Source organism: Tenrec ecaudatus, chromosome 12, assembly GCF_050624435.1.
Source record: "Tenrec ecaudatus isolate mTenEca1 chromosome 12, mTenEca1.hap1, whole genome shotgun sequence".
NCBI lineage: Eukaryota > Metazoa > Chordata > Mammalia > Afrosoricida > Tenrecidae > Tenrec > Tenrec ecaudatus.
In genome coordinates, this window is record NC_134541.1 from 48,709,766 (window position 1) to 48,725,546 (window position 15,781).

Consider the following 15,781-nt stretch of genomic DNA (forward strand, 5'->3'; position numbering starts at 1 on the left):
CTGATTGTAGACTGCTGACTTGGGGGCAGCACTTGGTACCTCACCTGAACTGGTCGAGGGTTACTCACAAGGGGGCCACACTGAAAGTCTAAGGTGTAAATGGGGGCAGGGGGCACTAGACCCCTCCATGCTGGACTCTGGGTACAGTAACGTGGTCTTGTAAGGAACTTGCCTTTCAGACACAAATGCGAGTCTATGTCATGATCCCTGTTAGTTTGGTGGCTATGTTCATGTTGTTTTATTGCTCTTTTTATTTTATTTAATCTTTCATTTTATTATTATTTCATTTTCGTTTTTGGTGTTTATCTATTTAAGAAATGCAAGTTAGGTGACCGGCAGTTTCTGGAGGGCATGCGAGGGGAGCGGGGTGGAGGTGAGCGGAGAGCCAACCAGTAGTGGGGCCAGGGGAACAGTAAGCTTCTAAAATGCACCTCGAAGAGGGTATAGCTTTTCTGGTCATGCTTGAGCAATCGAATTGTATCTGAGAGGAATTACTGAGATGTGGATGACAAGTAAACAAAATAATGGGATATGAGGGAAAAACAAACAAATACCAGTATTTAAAATACCAAACAAATACGAATCATATATGTGTGTGTGTGTAAGCTTATATAGGTGTGTATATATACATATATATAAATGCAACAAGGAAGCACATGGCCTCTACTTAAATGTTACCTCAGTACAAGAATAGTCTGTTCTAATCATGTATGATAGGCACATTCCTTACATGATCACTAAAGACAAAATGGGCACATAAAGAAATGTGAAAAAGAAAGCTGAGAGTACCCAGCTATCAAAAGCGATAGCGTCTGGGGTCTTAAAGGCTTGTAGTTAAACAAGTGGGCATCTAGCAGGGAAACACCAAAGCCCACATACCCGCCTGTGTGATCATGCGGTGTTGATGGGAAGAGTTATCAAAAGTTCAAAAAACACCCAATCGAACCCATATGAAGGGGACTGTATGCAGTGGAGGCTCAGAGTCCACCAGCAAGACAAGTGGACATTCCCTCTGAGAAGGGGCCGGTATGGCACTGATGAACCTCATCCTCTCGTCCTTCAAAGACGTCCTGACCTTACTATTAAGGCCCTTAGGTGATAAACTTCATTAATCGTGTTAGATTTGCATATGTTCATGTGTACATTCAAGAGGCTCAGTACATGGTAGTCAAGGTAGACGACCCCTCAGAGACAGTGACGAGAGTGGAGTTCCTTGAGGGCATGGGAAGTGAGAGGTTGCGGTAAGAGGGGGAAGGGAGGTGACAGCGTTGATGATTGCATAATCCCACCCGATGGGGTTGAACAACAGAATTGTATGGAAAGGAAGGGGTATATTGGAAGGAGTAAGATCCATCAATAAAAACATAATTTAATTTAAAAATAAATAAAGTGTTGAAAAGCAATACAAATAAAAAAATAAAAGTAAGACCATTGTGCTCCTTGAAGGAAGTTTGGAGAGACTTAATTCTATATACTTTGGATTTGTCACGACAGACCAGTCCCTGGAGAAGGACATCCTGTTTCTGGTCCATTTGACCATATATAGAAGTGTAGGGGTGGTATTCCACCTGTCATTCAGGTCACAGCCTGATGGTACCTCCTTGTGGGGAGGACCCTGGGCACCCCTCCACCCCTTCTCTGCCTTCACCTACTCACTGCTGACCCTGGTGGCTGCCAGAGCCCTGTGATCCACACAACTGCGCCCACCCAGCTGCGGTGTTCCTGCATCCTGCATCCTTGCTTAGGACTACATGAGTGTGAAGAGGAACTTAAAGACTAATACCGGACTTATGGACTTGAATTGGACTGGGCTGGGATGTTCTCTTGATATATAATTACTCCTTGATATAAAGCTCTTTTTACTTCATGATATAAAGCTCTTTTGATGTGTAAAATGCCACCTCACTTTTAAATAATCTATATTTACTATCTACTTTTCTTCATGTCTGAGGGAAAAATACCTCATATGGCCTGGCTTCTCATTAAATGGAATTCAGAACATTAATTTAGTATTTTTTATGAGAGAAAAACCACATTTATATGGAATAATTTATTACAATATCATTTTGATTGGTTTTACTTAACTAGTGAGAAATTACAAAGTGATTAAAATATTTAAAATTCATGGTAAAAATATATTAAAATAATATAAATTTATTGAGCTAGTACTTTCAATAAGTTGTATTTAGAAAATACTTAAGTTATATACAATGAAATTGGAAAACAAGAAAAAAATTTATCCATAATAGATGAATAATTGAAATACAGTTAGTGACATATATAAGATACTAATAAAGAAAAAGAGAGGGAGAGGAATAAAAATAGAGATGATACTGATATTATTTCATAACTTACCTCTGCATACTTTAACTTCAATGTTTTATGCATTTCTCGAAAACGACTGTAACGTCTAAATATGGTCCATGTCTCACCCAGGACAGCAATCTATCCACAAGGGAAATTAAAATAAATCAGCATTAATTAGGAAAAAGTAATTAAAATATGAATTTAAAAAATCAAACGAAATAGTTATTAACTCATCATAATTTCACAGGCTCTAAACACTGATAAAATTGTATAAAGAAGACTTATAAATCATAACTGCACTCTGATTAAATCTGTCTATTTGACTTGCAAATCTAGTTACAGTAGGTATATGACTATGAAATATAAGTGACATGTATTTCCTTATCACTTATAAAAGTCTCTTTTAATCTTCCAGCTTAATAGAAGACAAGAAATCCCAGAAAGGCTTTCCTGTTACAGCAACACGTCCCTACAAAATGTCAGCTGTTGGCCACTTGGTGCCACCACAGTGGGGAAGACGGAAAACAGACAGAAGCAGCCAACAAAAAGGACAAGAACAGGAAGAGGGGAAATAAAGATAACAAAAACCAAGGGGATGGAGAATAAAGAGAAGACAATAATCTTACTATGCCTCAATGATTTTTAGTATAAAAATATGAAAATATAGTGTTTTCAGGAGGATTATTAATCTAGCTTGTACCAAGCATTGGAATTTACTAAATGTTCCTATGAAATGAGTTGAATGGGGTGTGAGCAATCAGAACCAGCTCCAGTTGCCATCTGCAGACAAAGGAGTCCCAAATTTTAGCTCTATTTCCCACCTTTCTTTTGAGATCTCGACCCCCATACTGAGCTTGCAAACATCATTCTCCGGCTATTTCACGGGAACTGCAAATCCAGCTCTCTCTATATGCACTCAATATATCCATCCCAGTCTCAGCTCCTTAGTCTTGGCGGTTTCCATCTCAATTCACTTTACTACCATCCACAATGCTTTGCTAGACAGTTCTCAAAATCCTCCTCATTCCAGCAAGAGCTGGGTATTGCTCATTTTACCTCCTAAAAATTATTATATATATATATATATATATATGTATGCATATTTGTAATGGCTTTGTCCATTGCCTCTCTTACTCTAGGCTAGTGGTACTCAACCTTCCTAATGCCGTGACCCTTTAATACAGTTCCTGTTGTGGTTACCCCCAACCATAAAATTATTTTCGTTGCTATTTCCTAACTGTAATTTAGCTGCTGTTATGAATTGGGCAACTCCTGCGAAAGGGTCGTTCGACCCCCAAGGAGTCTCGACCCACAGGTTGAGAACCACTGCCTAAGAGATCATCAGTCTGCCTCTATTTGCTCACATCTACAAGTTGTCCCCTCCAACCCATTCTTTACACAATTCACAAGGGGTTTCCCTACAACTCAAATATGATCATTTCATCTCCCTTCTTGCTGTCTTCTCAGCTCCCCGCTGGTCTAAGCAGATCTTTAACATGGCCCCCACGGCTGCATGCTCCAGCATCCACCACCTGCACTAACCTCACGTGTAAGTCTCTCACTCATCAGGGCCCCCACATACACACATTTCCTGAATGCTCATCCTCCTTCCTACTCCAGGGCCTTTGCACGGCCATGTCCCCGTAGGTGGGGATCTAGTCTACATTAGAGAAACTACCTTCTTCAGAATAATAAGATAGCCGGATGCTCGTTGCTCATGGGGTGTTTCTTAAGGTTGGTCCAAAAGTCACACAAGCTTGGGAAATACTGTTGCTAGAAGTTTTAACCAGAAATCTGCTGACTGGTTCTCTCCTACTCCACGGGCCCAATGGAAGGAGTGCAAGACAGCTAGCACACTCCACAGGGACACGGAGGCTTCCTTAGGGCTAGAGAGCAGCAATGTGCAGTCCGGGGGGGACACAAAGCAGGGACCAAAGAAAGAACTGGCTGGAAGTGGGAGCTTCTACTCTCCCATATAGTGCACAGTGGTCTATGTGCCAGGGAAATCAGGAAGTTAATGGCGGGGGAATATTAAGATACAGTGTCTCGGCACTTTGCATTTCACAGGAAGTTATTCATCACATATATCAATGGCCACAAGCAGCTCAGGTCTCCTTCATCCCTCAGATTTCAATGTCCTCTAGCTGTCCTGTTTCCTCCTGAAATCTTGTACCGCTGGAACCCCAGGCCAATCACTAGCAATTATCTCCTAGAACCCCAAGCTCTTCTGGGAATGCTCCTTTCATCTTGGCTCTAAATCTAAGGCGATCCTCCCCCGAAGAACAGCTCCCCCTGCCGCCGCACACCATGACTATTCTCTCCTCCACGTGCCTCATGCGGCTGCGCTGGAGAGGGAGATAATTACTTTCCTTCTTCAAACAAATATCCAAACCATTGCTTCTCTATTCTTTTAATAGCCCTCCACTGTGAAGCCGACACCTTCGCACCCTATTACTCTATTCTCATTTTTAGAGACATCTATTCACCTTCTCGCTTCCCCGCCTCCTTGGAAGTTTAGGTTTTGCTGCTCCATTGCTATAGATCTCGACTCGATCCTTGGTAACTTCATTTGTTACTGATGGTCCTTCTTCCCAAGAGCCTGACTTCTTAATTCCTTTATTTCCTCACTCAACTTGGAAATCATGGCCAACCATTACAAGGACCACTCCTGTGTAGGAAATTATTGGGACATCTTTGATAATAATGCTACTGCTAAAAAATCTCTCTCTCATAGTAGATTTCATGATTTTATTGTTTCAGTCGATCCTCTAAAATAGTGATTTACAAAGCGTGATCCTCAACTAGCTGCAACAGATCAACCTAGGGACTTGTTAGAAAATTTCAGGACCCAGTTCACACCTAATGAATCCAAAACTAGGGAAGGGAGATGATAAGGTAGAGCAAACTCTTCTTTAATAAAAAATTTCTAGGGATTCTGAGACATATTAAAAGTTACAGATTCCAACTATAAAGTAATACTAATGCTGGTGCTCTCAAATCATATAAAATCAGAGTTCCCAACCTCATGCCCCAGAAAGCTCAAAGTCCTTAGCATGGCTTTTTCAGACTGACTATATTTTATGTGCCCCATGTGTCTGTCAGTTTGTCAGACTGGTGCTTCTGTGTTTCTGGAAGCTGTGCCATGGGTATTTCAAATGTCAGCACAGTCACCCACAGTAAACATGGGTTTTATTTGGCAGAGCTTCCACGTTAATAAGAGACTACAAAAACAGGATTTGGCTCCACACTTAGGAGGAATTAGACACGAAAAACCTTAGGCATAGCATTGAAATATTTTCAGCTACCACAGGCCAAATGACTAGAAGCAGAAAATTATCCAGGATAGTGCTGGAAGATGAGTCCCTCATGGTAGAAAGTACTCCAGAAAATTACTGAGGAAGAGAGACTAGCATGAACGGTGTAAAGTCTGAAAAAAATAAAACGCTCTGGCCCTTCATTTGCTGATTGGTTATAACTCATAAAGTTGGGAGAAATAAGCAAAAGCTTCAAAGTCTACAAATAACTAGCACTTGGACTACTATAAAGTACAAATATAATAAAATCAGAAGTCATCAAAAGTGACATGAAAGACATAAAGATCGATACTCTAGGTGTTAATGAGCTAAAATGAACCGGTGTTGGCCAGTTTGAATTAGAAAATCCTATGATTTACTATGCTTGTAATAACACAATTGGCATTGCATTCATTATCAAGGACACTTCAAGATATATTTTAAAGTGTACTATTGTCTGTGATAGGATTATATCTATCCATATTCAAGGAAATCCAATAAATACAATTATTCAAGTTTAAACAAGAAGCATTAAAATTAGTGATGCAAAAATGGAAGAATTAGACCAACTTCTCCCGTGTGAAATGGATCACACATGCAAAAAAATCCACTGATAATTATTGGAGATTGGAATGTGAAAGTTGGAAACAAAGAAGAAAAAACAGTAGTTGGAAAATATGGCCTGGGTGATATAAATAAAACTGGAAAGCACATGATAGAATTTGTAAGAACAATGACTTTTCAACAACACAAACAGCAGCTATCCACATGACCCCTGCAGATGGAATACACAGATATCACATTGACTAGATTTGTGGAAGGAGATGATGGAGAATCAATATCCGCAGCTGCAACCAAGCCAGGGGCTGTGTGTGGAACAGACCACCAATTATGCATATGCAAGTTCAGATTAAAGCTGAAGAAAATTAAAACAAGTACACAAGAGCGGAAATACAACCTTGAGGCTATCCCACATGAATGACAGCCATTCTCAACATATGGGTCGCGACCCCTTTGGGAGTCAAGCGACCCTTTCACAAGGGTCACCCAAGTCATGACAGTTGTGAAGTAGTAACAAAAATAATGCCATGGTTGGGGAGGTCACTACAACATGAGGAACTGTATTAAAGGATCGTGGCATGAGGAAGGTTGAGAAGCGCTGGCTTAGGACATGTCAAGGGCAGATTGATGTGAACACTAATGACAGAAGACCTGATGAGCTGTGGGAGGACATCAAGAACATCATCCATGAAAAAAGCAAAAGGTCCCTAAAAAGACAGGAGAGAAAGAAGGATTGAAATGCACGTGAGAAGAGATGCTGAAACATGTTCTTAATCACAGAGTAGCATCACAGAGGTGCATGGGACAAGTCAAAGAGGTGAACAGGAAAATTCAATGGGAAGCTTGAGAAGGCAAAGTAAAATATTATAATGAAATGTGAAAAGACCTCAAGTTAGAAGGCCAAAAAAGGAAGAACAGGTTCAGTAAATCTTAAACTGAAAGAACTCAAGGAAAATTGAAAAATCAAGCCTCCAGCTGTTATCCTGAAAGATTCTATGAGCAAAATATTGAATGATCCTTGAAGCACCAAAAGAACATGGAAAATACACAGTCACTTTACCAAACATAACTAATGGAATTCCGTCATTTCAGGAGGCGGATGTGATACAAAGCCAACGGCACTGAAGTGCAAGCTACACTGAAAACATCAGTCAAAAACAAGGCTCAAGGAATTGTAGAATACCAATTGAAATGTTGCAGCAAATGCTTCAGATGAGGCACTGGGACAATTTACTCATCTCTGCCAGCAAATTTGGAAGACAGCTACTTAGACAACAGACTGGAAGAGAGATCCTTAGTTATACTCAGTCCAAAGAAAGGCGACTTATCAGAATGCTCAAAGTTTAGAACAATATAATGTCATATCAAGTTAAATTCTGCTGACGATCATCCAACAGTGGTCGCAGCAGGACATTGACAGGGAACTGCAAAAGGTTCGGGCTGGATTCGGAAGAGGATGTGGGAGAGAGGATATCTTTGCGATATCAGATGTCTCTGAAAGCAGAGGGTATCACAAAGCTGTTTAAGTGTGTGTTATTGACTATGCAAAGGCATTGCACTCTGTGGATCATAACAAACTGTGGATAGCCTTGAGAAGAATGGAAGCTGCAGAAGACTTCACTGTGCTCATGTGGAACCGCACATGGCTAAAGCGGCCAGTGTTTGAATGGAACAAGGGGACACTGGCGGCATGCTTTAAAATCAGGAAGGCTCTCCTCAGTGTTTTATACTCTCATCACACTTACTCAATCTGGATGCTGAGCAAATCATCGGGGAAGATGCGCTCTATAAAGAAGAATGTGGCATCAGGATTTGAAGAAAGCTTATTAGCAACCTTCAATATGCAGATGACACAACCTTGCTCGCTGCAAGTGAAAAGGACTTGACGCGCTTGCTGATGAAGATCAAGGGTCGCTGCCTTCAGTGTGGATGACCACTCAACACAAAGAAGAGCAAATTATCAGAAGTGGAGTAATAGGTGACATCATGATGCACAGAGAAGAGAATGAACTTGTCAAGGGTTTTGTCTTGCTTGGATCCACACTCAATGCTCTTGAAAACAGCAGTCAAGAGATCAGAAGAAGTGTTGCATTAGTCAATTTGCTATCCAAGACCTCTTTAGCGTACTGAAAAAGCTAGAATGTTACTTTGAGGGCCAAGGTGTGCTTGAACCAAGCCGTGGTATTTTCAGTTGCCTCACATGCATGTAAAAGTTGGACATTAAATAAGGAAGAAGAATCAATGCATTTTAACTGTGTTGCTGGTGGAAAATATTGAGAGTAACATGGACTAATAAAAAAAAATCTGTCTTTGAAGAAGTACAGCCAGAACGTTCCTCAGAGGCAAGGATGGCGAGACTTCAAGTACTTTAGGCGTGTTGTCAGGAGAGACCAGTCTCTAGAGAAGACGCCACACTTTCTAAAGTAGAGGGGAAGTGAAAAGGGAAGGAGACCTCAAGACTAGGGCCTGACCAGGTAGCTGCAACACGGGGCTCAAACCGACGAACAAGGGTGAGGATGGGGCAGGACGGGGCAATGGTTCTTCTGATGATTTTGGGGACACTACGAGTTAGAACTGACTCAAAGCCACTAAATGACAGAACATTTTGTTCCTTACTCCAGCTCTCCATGGATGAAAGATCTTATATTCTACACACTTAATGTAGAAATGTGTCATATTCGCTGCTGACCATCGATCGTTCTGCTAACTGGCCTCCTGCCCACCTACTCCTAGCATTGTTTCAATGGCAACGCGTGGCGGTGGTTGAACAGCTCTGAGGCATTGTTCAAGCCTGAACGATTTCCTGGGACCTAGCTTCCCTCCTCTCTTCCTCATCACTGTTCCTTAGGACCTATTCTAATCTTGGATCAGAGCGCACATCCCAGAATAGTCATGATAGGCAACATCATGATAAATGGAGCGAACATTGAAGTTGTCAAGGATTTTGTCTTCCTTGGGTCAACAATCAATGCTCATGGAAGCAGCTGTCAAGAGATCAAAGGACATGTTGTATTGGATAAATCTGCAGCACATGACTTTAATGTTTGGGAGGGGGAGGGGAAGGATGCTATTTTGTGGATTAAATTGAACCTGACCCAAGCCAGGGTACTTTCAATGGTCTCATATGCATGTGCAAGTTGAACATTAAATAAGGAGGACCGAAGAAGAATCAATGCACTTGCATGTGGTGCTGGAGAAGAACATTGAAAGTACCATGAGCTACTAAAAGGAAAATGGATGTGTCTTGGGAGAAGGATGGCCAAAGTACTGCTTAGAGGCAAGGATGGTCAGACTCCGACTCATGAACTTTACACATGGCAGGAGCGACCAGTCCCGGGAAAAGGATATCATGCTTAGCAAAGCAGAGGGGTAGTGACAAAGGTCCCAGCTGAGACGGATTGACACAGAGGCAGAAACAATGGGCTCAAATGTTATGAATATTTGTGAGGGTGGTGCAGGACAGGGCAGTGTTTCTATTGGACATAAGGGTCGCTAGAAGCTATGAGTTAGAACTTGACGCCACCTAACAACAGTTAGAAGTCATTTTTACTAAGCAATATTAGTTTTATAACTGTCTTTCCACACTACATAATTTTGAAGTTTCTTAGGGAATAAGCTTATTGATAGTAGTAATCCTTTGGCTGTAGTAGAAGTAGAGGGACTCTCATACAGGTACTTATTTAGTGCCCACTGTGTTCCTGGGAAGAAGCCCTGGTGGGGTGATGGGTGAAGCATTGGTCTGCTATCTGCAAGAAGAGCACTTTGAACCCAGCAGCTGCTCCTCAGAGGACAGATGAGACTTTGTGCTCCAGTACAGATTGAAGTCCTCAGAAACTCAAAAGGGGCAGTTCTCCTCTGTCCTTCAGGGTTGCTATGACACCCTAGAAATCAACTCTCGAGGGCAGTGGGGTATTAGATGTGCCAGAGACGATATTAAAAGCTGGTGCTTTCTGGGATATGCTAAGTCCTGGTACAGTCAAAACCGTAAACAAGGCCTTCCCGAGTCCTGGCTCCAGTTATTCCGCCCTGATAGGCTCATGGAATGTGCCACAATAGTATATACATATTACATCACTGAGAATATGTCGGACTCTCAATATATCTGCAATGTTAGTTTACAGTCAGGCATAAAGAGTTCCAAATTCTTCGAGCTTGAGATTTGGATATGAATGTACATTAAATAAAAACAATTTAAAATCTCAAGGTTTCAACTTTACATATATAACATTAAAATCTCCCCTGTTCGATCAGTATGTAAACAGGGTGAGGACAATAAGAATAAAGAACGAAAATCATCAGGGATGCATTAGAAAAGGCAAGCAAGGCAACCAAATGTGTGATCTCCCCACAGGGAAGGGGCAAGTCCCTTCACCTTTGAGCGAGATCAGGGGTTTCTTCAGCTGTCCCACTCACAACCCTTGTTTGCCCACAGGATCAACAACAGGGGCATATTCTGCTAGAAACGTCCCAGAATTAATTTTTGGTTGTTGAGGGTTTTCTTTTTTCCAGACCTCTACATTCAATTATACAAATGATAGTGTAAGACGCTTTGAACTAGAGGAATGGTGCGTGAAATTTTGAATATACACAGAAAGAAAATGTCTCTTAAGCCGTATTTTGTCCGAAATGAACATTGGGCATGAAATGTTGCATAAATACAGAGGGCCATGATAGATGATCATACAACAAATAAATCTGACCAAAATACTCAATTATACCCTTCACTGTTAGAATGCTGAGCTTCATTCCCACATATATTTTAGGAGCAAATACATTACTTCTCTCGCACTAAAAGATTCTTGCTCATAGAAATAAATCCATCTTTACCGGGTCATAAAATGATCAACTACAACTTAAACACTATAAATATGTCCACAAGATGGACTGCATTTACTTCTAAACAGTTCTGAACTGAGTGTTTTCTACAATTTATGTTTGCTTTTTAAATATATTGTTTTGTAACATATATATTTTACTGGCGTAAAGATCATCAGTATTAAGATCTATCATCAGATATGCTTGAGCCCATTGCTGCAGCGACTGTGCTAAACCATCTCATTCAGGGCCTGTCTTTGTTCCCTCTGCTCTCCTCATTTACCAAGAACGATGTGCTTCTCCTGACAGTAGGTCCAAGCATGTGAGCCGAAGCCTCCCATCCTGGCCTCTGAGGAGCACTCTGGCTGCGCTTCTTCCAAGACAGATCGGTTTGTCCTTTTAGCAGTCCGTGGTAGGTGCAGTACTCTTCTCCAGACGGACGGACACCGTGGCTGAAACAATGGCCCAAGCATGGGATAACTGTGAGGATGGGGAGGGCTGGGCAGTGTTTCGTGTTGCTGTGCAGAGTGTCACTCTGGGCTGGAACTTACTGGATGGCACCTAACTACAACAACATCAGTATAGATTTCCTTATGCAATGAATCTGTGTCAGGAGGAGAAGGAGCATTACCTCATGCAAAGAAATATCCTAGTTGGTCATAATTTTATATAGCTTAAATAACACCAATTAGTTTACAAAACAGTTTGGGAAAGCCAACAACTCTGATTGGGCTCCCGGGTAAATGACAGACTGCTAACCACAGGGTTGGTGGCTCACCAGCCACTCGTTACCCGATAGCCAGCTTTAATCCCCTGAAACATAAGGGGATTTGCTGCTGTAAAGACTTACAACCTCAGAAACCCTATAGTGCACAGCAGTGGGTTTGGTTTGTGTTATGGGCTGCAGGAGCTAATTAAAGTTTGTAAGAATACAATACCTTGTATTTTGGAATGCCTTTAGGAAATTTGTCTAAGACTAAGCTGATCAACGCTTACATATTTTTGTCATATTTTACAATGTATGGTCTTAAGAATCAACATAACTATGACCATGTTTGAGGAAACATGATATGTATTTCAAATGTATGTATCTATAATACCAAGCATTGAAATGTTAAGCAAGCACTGATGTATTCCAAACCAAACCCAAACAAGGGCTTGCAAAGCTTGACAGGAACAGGCAGCTTCATCTCTCCCCTGCAGCGTGGCCGGCAGAGAAGGCGCTGCTCACTAAGCAAGGGCCCCGAGAGCTCGCAGCTAAGAGGGCGGCCTTCGTGAGAAGAGTCTCGGAAGTGTTGGAACCATGAAAACTAACACACTCTCTGAGTTGGTAGAATTTAACGTGGAGGAGAAAAATAACCTATGGGGGATGGAGGAAAAGTACAGGAATTTAAAATTATGCTTACTTTTTCATTTTATGTTTGTTGCATTTCTACTTCTGGGGATGGCGTATTATCACAAAGTGGTACAATTAATAAATCGCAAACTTTAAATTGAAATTCAGGGTCGATATACTCGGTGTGCTTTCTCAATATGTCTTCCACTGACGGTGAAACGTGAGTCAAAAAATTCAGTGGCTGCTACTCTCAGCTTCGGCTGGTAGAAGATGAGTTCAAGGTAAGGGTCTGCTATGTCTGGGATGGCATAATTTAATCCATCAATTTCTGGGAGATGCAAATTAAAACTCTGATATCACCTTACACCCACAATGGCAGTCTGATTTTTTTTAAAAAAGGGAAAGCAACAAATGCTAGAGAGGATATGGGGAAATTACACCTGCTGGTAGATTTGTAAATCTGTACAACCACTATGGAAATAATCAACATGGCGCAACCTAAAACAAGAATCCAGCAATACTGTTATTGGGCATCTACCCCCCAAAAGTAAGAGACAGAAGAGGAACAGATGTTTCCTCTCCCATATCCACTGCAGCACAGTTCACAACAGAAAGAAGCTGGAAAAAGCCCAAATGCCCATCAGTAGAATGAATAAAAAAACTCTGGTACATATACATAAAGAAATACTATGCATCCCTAAAAGAGAGCAATGAAACATCTCATGACATAGATAGACCTGGAAGCCATTATGCTTAGTGAAATTAGGCAATCACAAAAGGGCAAATATTATAGGAATCCATGGCTACAAGGATAAACACGAAGAAGAAGACAGGGTTCTGCTCTCAGGTCATGTGAACTTCTTACCAATCTTCCAAATAAAGAGGTAGAGAGTCTGCCTATCATCCATAAACCATACATCACTCTGCTTAAACAGAGACCTTAAAAATCACTTCACAGAGGAGACCTCGCCTCAGTTGGGGTCACTCCTTCAAGAATGGAGGTATGGAACATAACCATTCGTTTCCTTCCACGCAACACTGTGATAAGGTCACGTCAAAAGACACTCCCATGAGAGTGCACTGAACCTTATTACAAAACCAAGTCAAGACAAGGGTGAAGGGGAGAATGTACATTTCAGAGAAGATGCTTACGTTTCTGTTGGTGGGTAAAGGGAGGAACGGCCATGATTGGGGGAAACATACTGAATAAGACTTAAATAGGACCCAAGGGGAGATCAAGCCTGGAACTGTGTTCCTAATTGCACTTTTGACCTAGATTCTATCTAGCCTTTGGTAACCAGGCTGTGTGCTATAAACTACTGGGACTGTAGACTGTCCTTTCAAGATGCACAACATCCTGCATAGGTCACAGCAGAAAAACTCCACGTGGAAACCCCACTGAGTGAACTGGGCTTTGCCACCAACTCACTCGCCTGCTGCCCTTGGACTTAAGGCTGAAACTCCTTAGTGCCAGAAGAAGCAGATGACTTCAATCCCAAAGATATGTAATTGGTGGTCACTGGACTTTGGTTCAAACCTCTTGCCTTGATGGCGTCCAAAGAACGGCAGCCCAGGACCACCACACATTTAGTATTTTAAAGCCCTTCTTGCTCTACTATTACCTGTACTAATCTGATAAGCATGGATGTGCCTTTGTGAATAAACATTATTTGAAATTTTGGCTTACCATGAATCCCCAGTGTTAGTGTAACTAGTGCCCAGTTACTTAAGAGTTTAATCTGCATAAATTAACAATTTATGTAATGCAGTTTGGAGTCAGTCTATACTTGTATCATTTATTTTTCTCAATAATGTGTTAAATTCAAAATAAATAAATAAATAAATCATGTGTTAAATTCTATACCAATGGATAAATTAATGGAACTATCAATAGAATTGTAATGTTATCCATCATGTAACAATAATGCGGTCTCTAAAGTGAACCAAGCCATGTGTAAACCGTAGCTATGTGAATGGATTTTGGGCTCACACTTAATCCTAGCCCCAATCTAAGAATTAATCTAAATTTTAATGGCATGGCCCTGCTCATCACTCACCCTCATGAAGAGAGCATGTCTTCATATGGGTCCTACAGCAAAGAGTGATGAAGAAAGCAGATGGTTCCCAGTTAGCAAAAATGATAGCTCCTATGGTCTTAAATGGTTGTCTTCAAACAAACAGCTACGAAAGGAGTCACTCCGTTGGCAAGGAAGAAGTATACCAGCCTTTAAGATCCAAGGAATGTAAATAATATAATCCAAATCCGAAGGAGGGGTTGATAGGAGAGCTTACATTGTGACCTCCTGGTTTGCAGAGGCTACGACGACAGTGGAAGCCAAAGTCTATTTGCAGTGTCCATCGACGGATTCTGGTACACCCCCTCTGACCATAGTGGAGGGAGGGGAATAGCCCTGTTATCAGAACGAGAGCTTTATAGACTCGATTACAGCAGATACCGCCAGGTTAAAATGCAATATCGCATCATGTCATCTCCCTTTTGACCCATGTTAAGGGGGTAACAAAGTGAAACTCTTCTTATGGAATGGTGGATACGTGGCATTAAACTTTTGTGAAAACCCCCAGAATGGTACACCTCAAATAACGAACCCCAAAGTAAACAGAAGTTTACTTAATAAACGCACATCGAGGATGGTTCATTAACCGCAACAAAATTTCCACTACTGTACGATGTTAATAACAGTCTGAAAGGAAGCATACAAAGGTGAGAAAGGGCTATGGGGATTCTGTGAGAAAGGGCTATGGGGATTCTTTCCTGGACACCTACAAGTGCCCTAAAAATAGTACATTGAATTAAAAATAAACCAATAGAATCAATTCCAGCATAAAATTTCTGATATGGCAACACAACTAAAAACATATTTGAGGAAATATGAAACGTATTCCTAAAAAGTAAATGTGAATGGTAACAAACAGTACTGAATCATGTTTAATTAAAATCTCTTTCAGACAACTATCAGAAATGGAGGTCCCAAAAGAGGCCAACTCCCATTAATCACAGTACTATCCTGTGGAAATTGCGGCTTGCCAATCAATTACTCCTCTCTCTCGTGTACCTCCAGGACAGGCAATGTTTCCTTCCGGCAGACAATGCTAATGCATCCTGATTCCTGATGAGAAAGACTGCTCCGCAGGTGCTAATGAAGGAGCCATCTTCCCTGTGACTGCTTGTAACTCCTTCCAGTTCTAGTTCACGTCTTCCCTTTGGGATCCTTCATGTATGAGCCCGGACTGAATCTAGGATCCAAACTTGGAATCCAATACCTCAAAATCTCTAATTCCCTAGCACGACCCATCAGAATAATCCAAACATCAAGCAGCTTATATTGTCAGCTTTCTCTACATTGTTTGGGCAGCATTGCTGAAGATGGGACCCGAAGGGGGGACGGATGAATCTACAGGAAACGGATACTGTTTACTTCAGTAGCATCATCTATACTTGAGTACCCTT

The 15,781-nt window shown here is 41.3% G+C and overlaps 1 protein-coding gene across 2 annotated transcripts in view; it reads right to left on the bottom strand.

The window, feature by feature from the left end:
• The window catches only part of KIF16B (kinesin family member 16B), a 240,341-nt gene that overhangs the window by 52,271 nt on the left and 172,289 nt on the right, over positions 1-15,781 (bottom strand). For both annotated transcript variants that reach the window (XM_075564014.1, XM_075564015.1), the window contains one exon: positions 2,356-2,445. In XM_075564014.1, the coding sequence (XP_075420129.1) occupies positions 2,356-2,445 (90 nt within the window). The remainder of the gene's footprint in view (positions 1-2,355; positions 2,446-15,781) is intronic.